At 39.4% G+C, this 15,849-nt stretch overlaps 1 protein-coding gene across 3 annotated transcripts in view; it reads right to left on the reverse strand.

The window, feature by feature from the left end:
- Positions 1 to 15,849, reverse strand: part of l(2)dtl (lethal-(2)-denticleless) — a 66,288-nt gene that overhangs the window by 37,449 nt on the left and 12,990 nt on the right. For all 3 annotated transcript variants that reach the window (XM_067153999.2, XM_067153997.2, XM_067153998.2), the window contains 3 exons: positions 13,587 to 13,775; positions 8,319 to 8,435; positions 1,523 to 1,643 (listed from right to left, as the gene is read on the reverse strand). In XM_067153999.2, coding sequence (XP_067010100.1) covers positions 1,523 to 1,643; positions 8,319 to 8,435; positions 13,587 to 13,775 — 427 coding nt within the window. The remainder of the gene's footprint in view (positions 1 to 1,522; positions 1,644 to 8,318; positions 8,436 to 13,586; positions 13,776 to 15,849) is intronic.

Raw genomic sequence — 15,849 nt, forward strand, 5'->3', positions numbered from 1 at the left:
TTACACCTTACATTGTTCTAAGGCGAAAAACAATGCCGAAAGTAAAATTTCCGTGAGGGATCCATGTTCGTATCCAGGAAATAGGTGGATGGACACGTCACCCGTACAAGATTAGATACGAACAGTTTGAGGAAATCTATCAGGGTCCCTCCTTCAATGCCCAGCCCTACTCGTAATGGATAGATTTCGTGGCACCTGACGGAAGACACTAAGAAGGTATTGGTAACCATGAAAACCAATTTGGCAGTGATTCTTGGTGGACTGATGTCGGTACTTCAACCCTGGGACGTTTTGATAAATAAACCATTCAAGGATAATGTGCGAAAACTTTATTCGTGCTGGATGGCAGAAAGTGTGCATGAACTTACCCCAACAGACAAGATTTGGAAACCACCTGTGGAACTACTTTGTGAGTGGATAATGTGTGCTTGGGACATGATTTCTTTGAAGGTGATTGAAAAGAGCTTCAAGAAAACAGGAATCTCCAATTCATTAGACGGGAGTGACTATGATTTCTTATGAGCAGTGATAACAGTAGCAGCAGTTCTTCCTCCAGTGCTGTAAGGAACTCCTAAGACGGTACCCTAAAAAAAGGTAAGACCTCTCTTTTTTCTGCCGGTATGTCATTATTACGTACTTACAAGGATTGAACTTTTATTAGTTCATATTTGCTTCACTTCAGGTCGTAGCGCCAGTTCTAAACGGGAAGAGAACTTTCCAGTGTCGGTACTTCAAACCTGCGTCTCCAACTTGCCTTACAAACTCTATCCGACTTTCAGAAAGAAACGCACGCAGTAATTTTACGCCAAATGACAATAACCGCAAATGAGTTGAACCAACTGTGTGTATATATTTGATGTATTCTTTTAAACGTAAATTAATTGTAAATATCTTTTTTTCTTAAATACCTGAATTCCTTGAAAAATGTACGCATCCAAATTTTTGCCTGTTTTTCATCGTGCGAGAAAATACAGTATATAAATGGGAGCTTGGGATGGGTTGTCTGCCTATGCTCGCACACCTAAACACCAGACAGCAACAAAATGTCAAATGAGACGTTACAATATTCAATTCTAATTTCATTATCCCTTGGTCGCCCCTTTCACTTGCCTCATAACAGGTAGGGGATACCATGGGTGTAATCTTCGTCCGTGTCACCCACCCCATCGTATTCCTAATAAAGAACATGCAAAACAATTCTGAAAATGGGGTCTCGTGAACTTTTACTCGGAGGGAGACATAACAGCAGGTGACTATTAATGGTGAGAAAAAAGAAGAGAGAATTATCACTATCTTTGGATGCAGACTTTTTAGATTTGAATGATTAAATGGCAAGGCAGCTGTACTGGTACCTTTCAAATTTTTAAAGATATTTTGCTGTTTTTTTGATATAGATTCATGACTGTGGTAGAGAATAAAATTATTGTTCTCTTATGCTTAACACACTAAATGTTTGTAGTATTAACAATAGTTATTTGAGAACTATCATCATCATATCATCAATGAAAAATCCATTACTTACCCATCACCTGCTCCACAAGATATCAAGCTGTTCTGATCTTGAAATACCAAACTAGTGATACTGCTTGCACGAGAAGATGGGATGAATTTATTTCGTTTCGGTCTTGAGTTAGCAGAGGCACCTATGGAGATATTAGCAACAGAAAAAAAAAATAGCATTTGTTGTTTGTCCTGATTCAATTTGAGGATAGTAACATGTTTAGTCATCACTCCCATGTATTCAGACAAGTGTAATCAGTCGTATACCTTAGCCTAGCTATGAATACTGTCGCAAACTTTTGGTTTTGACTATAGAACTGATTTTCCGGGAAGTAAGCACCATCCTTGTGCTGAACATTAGCCACGACCAGTGTGTTCAGCAGTGAAAGAGTGAATCATCATGGTTTAAAAGCACAGAGTGGGGTAAATATAAGACAGGGTGGTGGCTGTTAAAGCACTGACGGCACATATCCAGCAAAATCCCTTTCAAAGGTAGAACATAACAGCACCGTAGCTCAATATTTCACCACAATCAATATACAGGGTACTTTCTGAAGACCGTAGGCTTAGCAGAACACCAGACATGTTCTGACACCACAGATGAAGCAACAGATGGAACTGAAATTGAGAATCTCTTGCAGCAGTATGCCAACAATGAGATGTAGAACATTATCTTCACCAATGAAAAAGTCATTCGCGAGAGAGCTTTCATCAAGGTCCAGGAGACACCACCCCTCCTCAGTCATGGTATGCTTGGGGTGGAATTATGAGGGCCCCATCAGGCGCAATTCTTTTTGATAAGAGTGCCGGAGTGACCCTGGAAATTCTTCTGGACCCTCTCGTGAAGGATTTGAGTCATACCATGTTCAAAAATGAGTCCTGGACCTTCCAGCAAGATTCTACACCAGCTAAAAAGGCAAGGATGACTCAACTCTAGTTGCAGGCCAATGTACCACACTATCTCCACTGCAAAGTGGACGTCTGGTAACCACAATCGCAACACCACGGACTTCAAACTGTGGTGAGTACTACAGGGAAGGGTCTGCAAGAAAAGGCAACACTACACTTGAAAGCCTGAAACCCTTCTTGGTAACAGAAATGGCAGATTTCCCAACCGATACTGCCTATTCAGCAAAAGATGACTGGGCAAAGACACTCCAAGGCAGTGTACAAGTTAATGGTGGACTTTTGATTAACAACTGGTGCAAACGGTGTATAAAGTGTATATCAAAAGGAAATTCGGAAATCTCAAACCATACTCCAGTTATTACAACAATAGTTTGCGACTGTATTTATGGCTTGACTAGGTATTTGCAGAAGTGTATCAACTATGTTGTTCATAAATAATTAAATCCATTACCAGTCACAATTTTTAATAAATCTTGTTCACAACACATTTCAGAGTCTAGGCTCCATTCTGAGGTGGCAAAATGATAGCATTCAATTATTGAAGATGATTCACTAAAAATTGTGACCAGTAACCGATTTAATTATTTACAAAGAATTAATTCACAGGCACAGACAAGGCCTAAACAAAACATGGTTTCAAGATTGTATCAACTCTTGAATGTGAAACATTTGTAATGGATGGATGTTATGTGGTTTCCAGAGGGGCCAGGTGCAAGTCTTTCTAGCTGACGCCCTCAGATGACCAACGGGACTCAAACCAGCTAAACACGATTTAAGACCGTAGTAACTTCAAGCCTTAATGATCAGGGCCACCAGGCAGGCTAGTATTTGAACTGGGAAGTAGTCAGTCTTTCAGCAGCCACAGTTTTCAAATGAAGAGAGGGTGGTGGAGAGAGGGGAGAAAGGTAATTGACACAGATAAAAAAGTTTAACATATGTAAGGTAAATAACCATTAAACACTTGTTCTTCCTACACCTCTCTGACTTTATTTTATCTGCAAGCTTTTAGTTTTACAAGATTGTTAATATCGAGATAATAGCCACTGGATCTCCAGTTTCATGTGGAATCTGAACCACAGGGAAGAGACTTATTTATCTGGTTTTCTCCTTATTGTCCTTATTTCTCAAGAAATCTCCCATCAATCCAGTGAAAATGAAAAGTAGAAACAAGCTTGTTTCGTCAGATGAGAAGGGAGATGGCAGTGTATGAAGATCTGGAGATAGTCCTTGTCCTATTTTTATCCTATCATATATTCCCACCGATGTTGCTGTCTTTCTATACTATTAATTAACTCATTCACCATTTATATATCCCACTGGTGCTAGCATGTTGCCCAATAGGTGTTGCGATTTCACTCTGCGAATTTTTTACTGGAAAACAATTTGTATCTTCGGTCATTTTAATGAAACAAACTACAGTGCTTTTGAATCTTTCATTTATGTAGTTTGAAAATTACAGGCTTATTACGTCAATAACTCCGGTATTATTTTTATAGTTATACATCAGAAGTTTTTTTTTTCCTTTTTGGTCAGTTGCAAGAAAATGGCAACAGAAGTAAAAACATTTGTATTGGGACTGTACGATCTATGCGGCCAGACATTTCCACTTGCCTGACAAAAGAAACCCATAGAGAGTTTAATGACAATATTTCCCCATTCTGAATTAGATATGCTGGCTAGCACTCGCTATCAATTACGAGTGAAGCCAGGTGCTGTCTGATGCATTTGCTTATCTTGTAACAAAGATACAGACCTATAAATAGTTGTTGTTGTTGTTGTTGTTAGTCGTTTAGTCGCTTTCGACTCTCCGTGACCCCATAGACCAAAGTGCGCCATTTCTTCCTGTCGTATACAATTTTCCGAAGTCTTTCTAAATTGAGAGCCGTGGCTTCCTTGATGTCATCAATCCACCTCATCCGTTGTCGCCCTCTTCTCCTGTTACCATCAGTCTTCCCCAGCATTAAGGTCTTTTCCAGTGAATCATGTTTTCTCATGATATGACCGAAGTACTTTAGTTTTTGCCTGAGTATTTGACCTTCCAGTGAACAGCCTGGGTTGATTTCCTGTAATATGGACTTATTAGATCTCTTCGCAGTCCACGGAACTCTAAGGAGTTTTCTCCAACACCATAGTTCAAATGCATCTATTCTTCGGCGCTCAGCCTTTCTTACTGTCCAGGTTTCGCTTCCGTACATTGCTACTGGGAAGACCATAGCCTTCACTATACGAATCTTCGTTCTTAAAGTTACGTCTCTACTCTTGAAAACGTTATCAAGGTTGGCCATTGCCTTCCTCCCAAGGAGCAAGCGTCTCTTAATTTCATGGCTGCAATCGCCATCAGCAGTTATTTTGGAGCCCAAGTAGATGAAACTAGGAACAACCTCCATTGTTTCACCATTTATATGCCAGGAGGTGATAGGTTTAGTTGCCATGATCTTTGTTTTCTTGACATTCAACCTTAGTCCAGCTTTTGCACTTTCTTCTTTCACCTTCATTAGTAGATACTTAAGTTGTTCTTCACTTTCTGCCAACAGGGTGGTGTCATCAGCATATCTAAGGTTATTTATATGTATCCCACCAATTTTAGCTCCAGTTTCTGTTTCATCTAATTTGGCATTCCTCATCACATACTCTGCATATAAGTTGAATAAGTAAGGTGACAATATGCAGCCTTGACGTACACCTTTCTCAATCTTGACCCATTCAGTTGTTCCATATAGGGTTCTCACCGTAGCTTCCTGATCAGAGTAGAGATTTCTCATAAGGCAAATAAGATGATCTGGTACTCCCATAGTCTTGAGTACTTGCCACAATTTATTGTGGTCGACACAGTCAAAGGCTTGAGCATAGTCAATAAAGCATAAGTATAGGTCTTTCTGGAATTCTCTTGCTTTCTCCATAATCCAGCGAATATTAGCAATTTGATCTCTGGTTCCTCTGCCTTTGCGGAAACCGGCTTGTTCTTCAGGTAGTTCTCGATCTACATACTGCCGAAGCCTATTTTGCAGGATCTTGAGCATAACCTTACTAGCATGCGATATAAGTGCGATTGTTCGGTAGTTTGAACATTCTTTAGCGCTGCCCTTCTTTGGAATTGGGATGAACACTGAGTTTTTCCAATCTTTTGGCCACTGCTGGGTTTTCCATATTTGCTGACATATTGAATGTAGCACTTTCACAGCATCCTCTCCTAGGATTTTGAACAGTTCTGCAGGGATTCCATCATAACCACTTGCCTTATTGTTTGCAATACTCTCTAGGGCCCACTTGACCTCACTTTCTAAGATATCTGGTTCTGGCTCTGACAACAGAGTAACTTCATCATCAGGAGTATTCCCATCTTTCCTATACAAATTGCCTACATATTCCCTCCACCTTTCTTTAATCTCCTCTGCTTCAGTAAGATCTTTTCCATTTTTATCTTTTATCATTCCAATCTTAGCCTGGAATTTCCCTCTGATGTCTCCAATTCTTATGTAAAGATCTCTTGTCTTACCCAGTCTGTTATTTTCCTCAACTTCCTTGCACTGTTCATTCAAAAAGGCATTCTTATCTCTTCTAGCTAGTTTCTGAAACTCTGCATTTAATTTAGACATTTTCGATCTTTCCCCTTTGATTTTTGCATTCCTTCTTTCTTCTGCTATTTGTAGTGCTTCACCCGATAACCATGTGGCCTTCTTCTTGTTCTTTTTCTTGGGAATATGCTTTTCCGCTGTCTCCTTAACAACACAACGTACGTAAATAGTTAATGATATACAAATAATATGCCATGTGTGTATATTTAGGTTGGATCACTCTTAACTATGGCTTCAACAAGGCAAGTAAAGCGGTTCGCAACACTTAGCGTAACTGGTGCGGAAATTACTACAGTAGAACCTTGATAATTAGAAATTGGTTAATTCAAAATCACGCCTAATTCGAAGAAGCTCTCGTTCCTGGAAACATGAGGTACAGTTTTGCATATTATTTAAATTGTTTAATTTAAAATACGGCTAGTTCGTCATTCGAAGAACAATATCAGTCCCATTACCGAAATTCAGACTTTTAATTCAAAACTCCTTTTTTCTTTTTTTAAAAAAGAATATAACAGAAGTATTTTACAGAGTAACTAAAATTCAAAATTTCTCCACGTCACGAAAGAACGAGTCTTCCGCAAGATTAGCATTCCGCACTTTCACTCACTTCGGTGTGTCTACAGTGTGCTTCATATGTGCTAAGTTCGAGTGAAATCTTAATTCTTTTGTATTCAGCATTTTAAGGAATGCCACAATATCATGCAGCAGGCAGTGTGCGGAGAAACAATCTGCAAACACTGGTGATGCCGACAGTTGGCGAAAAAGCGTGGTTCATATAATCAATTCGTGTGCATCAAACAATATTGTCAGTGCCGATGAAACTGCACTTTTAATATTTTTTAATGCCGAGCCGAAACGGACTTGCAGTTTTAAAGGAGAGAAGTGCCAGCCAGGAAATCATTCAAGGGTAGGGGTCACTGTACTGTGTTGAAATGCATACAGAAGCAAGAGACTTCCTTCCCTCGTCATATGTAAGTTCCATAAGCCACGATGTTTTAAGGGCGCCTGGCACTTTCCGTGCAAGTACAAGGCATCTAAAAATGCAAACAGTACAGTAATCCAACAGATAAAGCATTTGCACTGGAGAACCAGCATAATTTGTCCTCGTCTTTGAATTTTTTCTTTCTTTCGTTGCGTGAGGTTATGTTTGCCAGTATTTTATCGAAGTGCATTATTGAATAATGTAAATGCACCTTGTTGGATACATTTTAGAAATAGTGTTTTCCATGACATATGAAAGGTTGTGACGCGACGAGAGTTGGCATTTTGAATTACGGGACAAGGTGGCCATGGACAAGTGCCATGGTGGGAAATTGTACTAGGATAGTCACTGTTCTATATTTTAATGCTCATGGAAGCGAGAGACTTTCTCCCCTTGTCATAGGAAAGTTCGATAAGCCACGATGTTTTAAGGACATTGGGCACTTTCCGTGCAAGTACAAGGCATATAAAATGCATACAGCACAGTAATCCAATGAATAAAGCACTTACACAGGGGAGCCAGTACATATTTTTCCTCGTCTTCGAATCTTTTCTTATTTCATTACGTGAGGTTATGTTTGCCAGCGAGTTGTCTATCTTAATACTGTAAATGCACTTTGTTGGATGGATACATTTTGGAAATATTTTTTTGTCATGACATTTGAGATGACTGTGAATCAAGGTTAATTGTATGCAGTAAGATGTCTTAGAATACTCTGATGCCGCAAGGGTTGGCATTTCTGAATTACGATTTGGCGGTTAATTCGAAATTACGTAATTCGAAGTCCGACTTTTGTGTCCCAATGACTTTGAATTAACGAGGTTTTACTGTATGTATTTTGTTGAAGATGGACTAGAAAATGACAGTGATATTGATTTCAGCTTTGGGGATAGGCTGGAAGAGACATTTCATCTCCAAAATTCCATCTGCAGACAAGAAAAACTGTCAACCAGCGATGTGTGTTATGTCAGAAAATAGGTGTTAGGAAGGATGCAAGAACAATGTGCGCTGCCTGTGGAAATGTGTCCTTGTGCTTCAAACCGTTTAGAGGCATACAACACTAAACTCAACATGTAAAGGAAAGATACAAATACGTTTTATTAGTATTTCAAGAAAAATAATTTTTCCACAACATCCAGTTAAATACAACCCACATTTGATCAAAATAATATGCTATAAAACTACGACTATAACGTCGGTGAGCATTTCCTGCCCGACGACAATTTATCGTTCATAAAAGGGAACGGGTTAAAATCAAACTGACCTAACCACGTACTTACAATTCCTGCTTTTATTAAGCAAGATTCAGAGTTAGGACTTCACATAAAATTAGTGTGCCCGAAACAACATACCTGGATAATGATGAGCATTAGAGATGAAATTGTCAGGTTTTATAGAGAGCTGGTCTTTGCTGCATCTAGTATCCCATATCACGATCATACCATCTCGAGCTCCAGTCGCAAACACAGCTAAAAGAAGAACAGTACAGTTATGCCTTTTATATCCAAATCTTGACCTCTGACCATGCCCCTCCAACTACAGGCAAAGACATTTAAGGTAAACTACAATGCAATTCTCTTACAGCAAACAACCACATCCTTTTAACAGGGAGCAGTCTGAAGAGAAAAATTTTAATATGAATGAGTTTCAATAATATTGTCGCTGCCGGGACAAAACCTCCTATGTGAAATATTTTAGCTTACAACTTTGGCCAGTAAGGTTCTGTCATCTAAGGTGCAATATTGTGTGAATATTGTCAAGGCATTCTCGCTCTTCATAATGTATGTGCTGCGGGCCAGTATATCTCCAAAAATATTATCACATAGGAGGTTTTGTCCTGGCAATGACAATATGTCAGCAAGTCTGCAGACCTTTAACCCATAGCAGTCGAATAAGTTCAGCTGGGCACAAAACTCAACTTGCATTTACTTTTCTGGAAAAGTGTGTGTGTACTTATCTACTCTTGAAAGATCTGCATAAGCAGAAACGTATCAAAAAGAAGAAATCTATTCATAAGACAAAACATTTTTATGCTAAATCGACCACCTTTAATAATAATGGAATTTGGAAAGAACAGTAGAGGTACTGAAATGGGTTTCCTCAGAAACATAACAGGAAAATCCTGACAAGAATGAGTACACAATGAAGTAACTAGACAGAATTCTTTCCTCAACACCTTGACGCTGACCTCCAATCATTGTATAGACCTCTTCCTCACGTGCTGCCGACCTCCCTGCTTGGTATAAACCCCTGTAGGCCTAATTTAATTTCCTTCTAGCTTGTCAACTTTAATGTTGTAGGGATGGAAATTATAAATCTTTGAAGCTGAAGATCTCTGCCTGCCTTCTATGTAGAAATCAGCCCAAACCAGTGCTTCTCTTTTTCTTTCTATAGAGTTTGAAATAGTCTGATCGTTTTCTGCTTGAGAGTATACAGACTTAAATTTTTGCTGCATTCTAGCGGATGTACTGTGTGTATCAATACACAAACTTTTCTTGTGAAAATTGATACGATAAATCAGCATCCTTCCACTGATATGCATGCTGACATGACCTCGTAAGGATTTCTATAATTCATTCAATATCTTGGAACCTCATTATACGACTTTTAATTACTCGGATTGCTGTCGCTTTGAGATATGATACTGCATGGTGCAGAAGCATGGCACGGCGCAGTCTGTATTTGAGTAATGTAATTAATTTGAATAAACAAGGCGATAACAGCATTACACCAGACTGAAATGAGCAAAATGAGTAGACACACAACATAAAGAATGAGAGAGGATGCTGCGTAACAGCAAGTAATGGTCGATATGACGTGTCAAAGTACACACTCTTCCTCTCTCTCTCATGAACAAATCATCCCATTAACCTGGGGTTTGCGCTAAATGAATCTTTGAAGATGTGTGTCCAGTACTCCTGCTGAAAGTTTCTGAGGCAATAACCCTTGTTTTTTATTTTATTTTATTGAATTATGAAACAACCCATGCAAATACATTTATACGTTCACACTATATAAATAAAGTCAATGAATGTAAACTACATTCTTCTGAACCTCTACTGTAAAACCTTGTAAATAATCTGGACAAAATCATTGGAGCAGTGAATTTTTAAAGACACCGTTGCATTTTGTTAGCGCGCACACCTCAATCACTTCCCTCTGCTGGGTAAAGCGGCACTCAACTGTTCTACATCAGTGAGGAGTTAGGACTAAAAAACAGAGGGTTCGGAAACAATGTGAACTAGGAATATCAGCGTTAGAGGGTTGGTCATGTTGATAAATAATTTGAACTAGGAACTATGAAGATTAGCAGCGAAAGTTAGGTTGAAAATATATTTTGTGAATAGAAAAAAGATGCTGCCCTTTAAATTTGACACTCCACATATTATATTAAATAATACTCAGAAAATAAAAGTTGTAAATAAATCTAAATATATTGGTGAAATTGTCACCTGGAATGCTAATGAAAAAGCATCCATAGATAATAGGACTTTAAAACTGATTCGAACACAACAAATTATATGGCCGAGTTAAAAAAATGAGATTTTTTTGAAGATTTTATTGTACAGTAAAACCTCGTTAATTCGAAGTCGTTGGGACTCAAAAATCGGACTTCGAATTACGTGATTTATACAGTTTATACCTTTCAAATGCCATGGAAAAAACTATTTCCGAAATGTATCCAACAAGGTGCATTTACAATGTTCAAATAATGCACTTGGATAAATCATTGACAAACATAACCTCACGCAACGAAAGAAAAAAATTGCACAATTCAAAGACGAGGATAAATTATGCCGGTTCCCGTGTGCAAATGCATTATTTATTGGATTTCTGTACTGTTTGCATTTTTAGGTGCTTTGTACTGGCATGGAAAGTGCCCGACGCCCTTAAAACGTTGTAGCTTATCGAATTCTCCTATGGCGAGGCGATAAAGTATCTCGCATCCATGTGCACTACTATGACCCCCATCCCTCACCCTTGTACGATTTCCCGGCTGGCAATTTCTCCTTTAAAACCATAAGACCGTTTGGGCTCGCATTAAAATAAAGCAATGCAGTTTCACCGGCAATGAAAATATTGTTCGGTGCGTACGAATTTATTATATGAGCCACGTTTTTTCGTCAACTGTTGGTATTGCCAGTGTTCGCGGATTCTGTTTTCCCGCACACTGCCTGTTGCGTGATATTACGGCGTTCCTTAAAAGGTTGAATACAAAGGAATTCCGATTTCATTCAACTTAGCAATCATGAAGCGCACTGTAGACCCACCGAAGTGAGTGTAAATGCGGAAAGCTACCCCTCCACGTACCGGAACGTGCGTTCTATTATGACGCGCAGCGGATAAATTTCGAGTTGAAATTACTCTGTAACGTACTATTGTTTTAAAATGTAAAGGCAGTTTCGAATTAAAAGTCTGAATTTCGGTAATGGGGCCGACATTGTACTTCGAATTACGAATTATCCGTATTTCGAATTAAACAATTGAAATAACATGCAAAACTGTATCTCATGTTTCCGGGAACGAGAGCTTCTTCGAATTAGGCGGGATTTTGAATTAACCGATTTCGAATTATCGAGGTTCTACTGTATAAGGTTGATTTTGGTGCTTCAACGTGGGCGTAAACAGCGTAAATAAATAAATAATTCGACATCTCTCACAGTTGTCATTTTATCAGCTGCATAAATGAGCCAATCAGGTCACTTTGCAGGTGAATTCAAATGGGCTTTGCGAGGCGGTGTTGCTAAATGTGAACGTGACTTAAGACCGACATGACAGTGCCAGTCGAAGAATTAAACATTGCCAGAGGAGGCTATTGAAAACAGACCTGAGTCGACAGCATCACGCCAAAGCAAGTACGCTACGGTGATACTGGCTGAAACCAACGGAATATTTGTGTTTGATGCCGATTTCTTGGCACGGTTCTCAAGCCGGTTTGATCTGGTTTATCCTATTTGCAACGTGACACAGAAGCGAAGGAAACCTCATATCAATCTCAAAAACAACAACAAATTACACATACCTGCCAACTTTACAAAACCAAAAATCAGGAGATTTTGATATGAAAATCAGGAGATGTAATTGGTCAAACTGCGTATTCTACATGTATTGCGCAATACAAGAGTACTATGGTACATATACCAATTATCTCAAAATCCGAATGTTGCTATACGAACCTACAAGGCTAAAAATTACACATATCTATTCCCTAACAGGAAGTACGCGAGTGAGGTGATGGGTCTCTGACAAGCCTTGCAAAAATAATATGAGCTCATGCTCCACATGCGAGATAATCGTCGTGCACTTAACTGCCATTACTTAGCAAATGCATAGATTAATATATTGCAAAACACGCCCGCAAGATTATGCGAAGTGCAATTCAATTTTTATCAAGTAATAAATTAAGATATGCCAGGATTGTCTCCAACTAGCTCCTAAAATCTCTCTCTTTTTTTTTTTTTTTGCTAGGGGCTTTACGCCGCACCGACACAGATAGGTCTTATGGCGACGATGGGATAGGAAAGGCCTAGGAGTTGGAAGGAAGCGGCCGTGGCCTTAAGGTACAGCCCCAGCATTTGCCTGGTGTGAAAATGGGAAACCACGGAAAACCATCTTCAGGGCTGCCGATAGTGGGATTCGAACCTACTATCTCCCGGATGCAAGCTCACAGCCACGCGCCTCTACGTGCACGGCCAACCCCGCCCGGTCCTAAAATCTCTAGAAAAATCACTAGCTGCTATTTTTGAAATTCAGTCACTAAATTACAAAACTCTCCAAATCTAGCGACTAGTCTCTAGAATCAACAGGACTGATGCGAAGAAACACGAACATAGCACGCGAAAACATGAGAACACGAGATTAACAATAGATATATGCGTTGCAATATACAGGTTTCAATAAACATTGCACATTCGAGCTCATTTCTTGTATTAATAAACACTGATAATTTATTTGAAAGCGGCCAATGAGCGAAGGACTTCCGGCCACTGGCGTACAAAGCAGAAATGGCGGGATTTAAAAAGAAATGTTTGCAGTTCTCCCCCCCCCCAAAGCTAAAATCGGGAGAAATAATAGAATAATAGGGAGGCGGGAAAAGCTGTCGAAAATCGGGAGTCTCCCGCCTAAATCGGGAAAGTATGCTTACATCTACTTTCAAACCAATCGGGATCAAAGATAAACACGTCCAAAAGTGCAAATTGCTTCCAACAGAAGGTAATGAGGCGTTCAGTGCTCAGGGACTTACAGTTTTGGAACAGCAGGCTATGTTGCTAAACTGCCTCGTAAAAATTATGAGTTATTACCAGTATTCTACAGTTAAATGCTAGGCTGCCCATAAAGATTAGAATGGCTTTTATTACTATATTTTAACATACAAATACATAATCCTATATTCAGGCCAACGCATCATCAGTCAGTAGTTAGCAAAAATATTCAGAGAGAAGCACGGATCATAGTAACATATCCCCACGGATTGTAGAAAATTACCATATTTATTTACATGTTAAAAACAATGAAAAGAAAGTAGAACAGAAAATTCTTGAATATAGTAGGAGCAATAATTAATATCTAACTTTTCTCTCTGAGATATAGATTGGTCAAGACCATTTAATTCTTCCTACCTGAATCCTGTGGTCTGAAGTCGACAGTTTTGAGACTGCGAGTATGTCCCTGGAATTTCCCCACTTCCTTTAACTCAGATTCACCAACATCCCACAGGATAGCTGTGTGGTCGCCAGACACACTCACCAACTTAAATGCGTTCTCCATCCAGGCAAGGTCAAAAATTGCGTTATAGTGGGCTTGAATTCCTGGAAATAAATACAATACTTAGCTGCAGTTTAATAAGAAAAAAGCTTGTTTGCAGTTGTCTCTTCCTGGCGTTTTCCACAATTTTATTGGGCTAGACAATCGTGTGGATTTGTTACAGTTTTACGGCCGGATACCCTTCCCAACGCCAAACCCATACGAATGTACATATTCACCACTGCGTATTTCTGTGGTGGTTGGTAGTGTGATGTGTTGTATGTAGATGAAGAGAAGTAAGTGCATTGAGATTAAAACACAAACCCTCCAAACCAGAGATTAACCACATGCAGTTAAAATCAATGGCCTGGCCAGGAATCGAACCTGAGGCCCCTTGAACCAAAGCCCAGTACACTGACCATTCAGCCATGGAGCCGGACAGTCCAATGACAATTATCATTCAGACTGATGCTTTCACGGCTTGTAATTGAGGACATGATAATTATCATTATATATCGCATATTACAATCAAAATATATCAGGGAAAAAAACATGTGAATACATACAGTACATCGGTTATCTGACCCTCTCGGGAGCAGATTGAGATTTATAGGCTACAACTTCCCGTTTTATAGAAGAAATAAAAATCATCACACAGAATTTCATTTTTGCACACTTCATTTAATATTACATGTACCAGATTACGCACACTTGTGGGCACAAACTCTGTTTCATATAGGAAGAGCGATTCATATCAGCAAAATCAAACATCTAACAACCCTGTCTCATTTCCCCTCTTCATGCTTCTAGCAACACGACTGACACGTTACTTACCCCCCCCCCCCCAGGACGAGTGGACGGCAACTCACCCCTACTTATAAGGTTGAATCTCCAATCATATTGCACTGAGCTACCCCCATCTCTCATTTTCTCCAATTATACCGACTTTAATTAAGGGAGGCTATTGGTTCATATGATTCTCCAGACTGACTTCAAGCCAGTCACAGAGAGAAGCTGTAAGGGCTGGGTGGACTCCGGTATTAAGTTATGCAAATACTGAAATCTTACGGAAGGAAAAAAACTATTACGATCTATGGGTATGAGCCAGATTTTCTCTATGCAAGTGTACCAAACCACAAATATTTAGGGCAGTAACTAAGAAAGACACACACACACGCACACAAATGAAATCTGCAACTAATAATAATAACAGCGTCAGCTACCATGGACAGGCATTATAATCTGACACCATTCGGGCTGCCTGTGCGCCAATTTTGACTTTACATTTTACTCTACCAGATGGCAGATTAAACAGGTTTTCTCTTAGGCAATCTAAGGCCGAGTTTTCATTTTGTTAGATAAACACTAACTATGTGACCAGAGATCATTTACATGGCGATATCGGATAACGTGGAATGTCTGCCCTTCAAAAATCCCACCTACCTCCGCCGGATTTGAACTGGCGATCTTGAGAACTGGAGGCCAAAACTCCATTACTGATACACAAGGGAGGCAATATGCAGCTGCACAAGAAACACAGAACTGTAGCATACAATAAATGTTGTAACAAGGATCCAAGTGAATATGGCAACAAAGAAGATAGTAGATGGTATTAAAAGGTCCCACTACAAAGAGCCCGAATTCAAAACCAGATATTTCAACATAGAACGCCAGCAAAGGTTAAAAAAGAAGGGGCGGATTACAGGACATGCAAAGCTCAACAGACAGATTTTACGTATTACTACACTTGAAACTGGTTAGGATGTCCCTCTCTAGCGAGCTTCCCTGGTTATTATGCCACTATTCCGAAGTCCCAGTCTATATCCTATCAAATACATACTAAAGAATCATTTCTCTCTTTAGCATGTTTGTAACTCCCGCCGTGAAGAATTTAAAATAACGTTCCCGGCCATGTTGCATGCATGACGTGCCATCAACAACTGACCTGAGTAAGGATTTGATAGAGAATTTAATTTCATAGCACCGAACTACATAGCGTGGTAGCGTGTCGGCCTACAGCTAAAGAGAGAGTCAGTTCCCAGCCAATCTTTGCTGTGGTTGCTTATCTGACATGTTGGTGATAAATTTTATGTTAGTAGGTGAATTGTGTAACAACGTATGTAAATTACGTCTACTGTA

This window comes from Anabrus simplex, chromosome 9 (assembly GCF_040414725.1).
Source record: "Anabrus simplex isolate iqAnaSimp1 chromosome 9, ASM4041472v1, whole genome shotgun sequence".
NCBI classification, from domain to species: domain Eukaryota; kingdom Metazoa; phylum Arthropoda; class Insecta; order Orthoptera; family Tettigoniidae; genus Anabrus; species Anabrus simplex.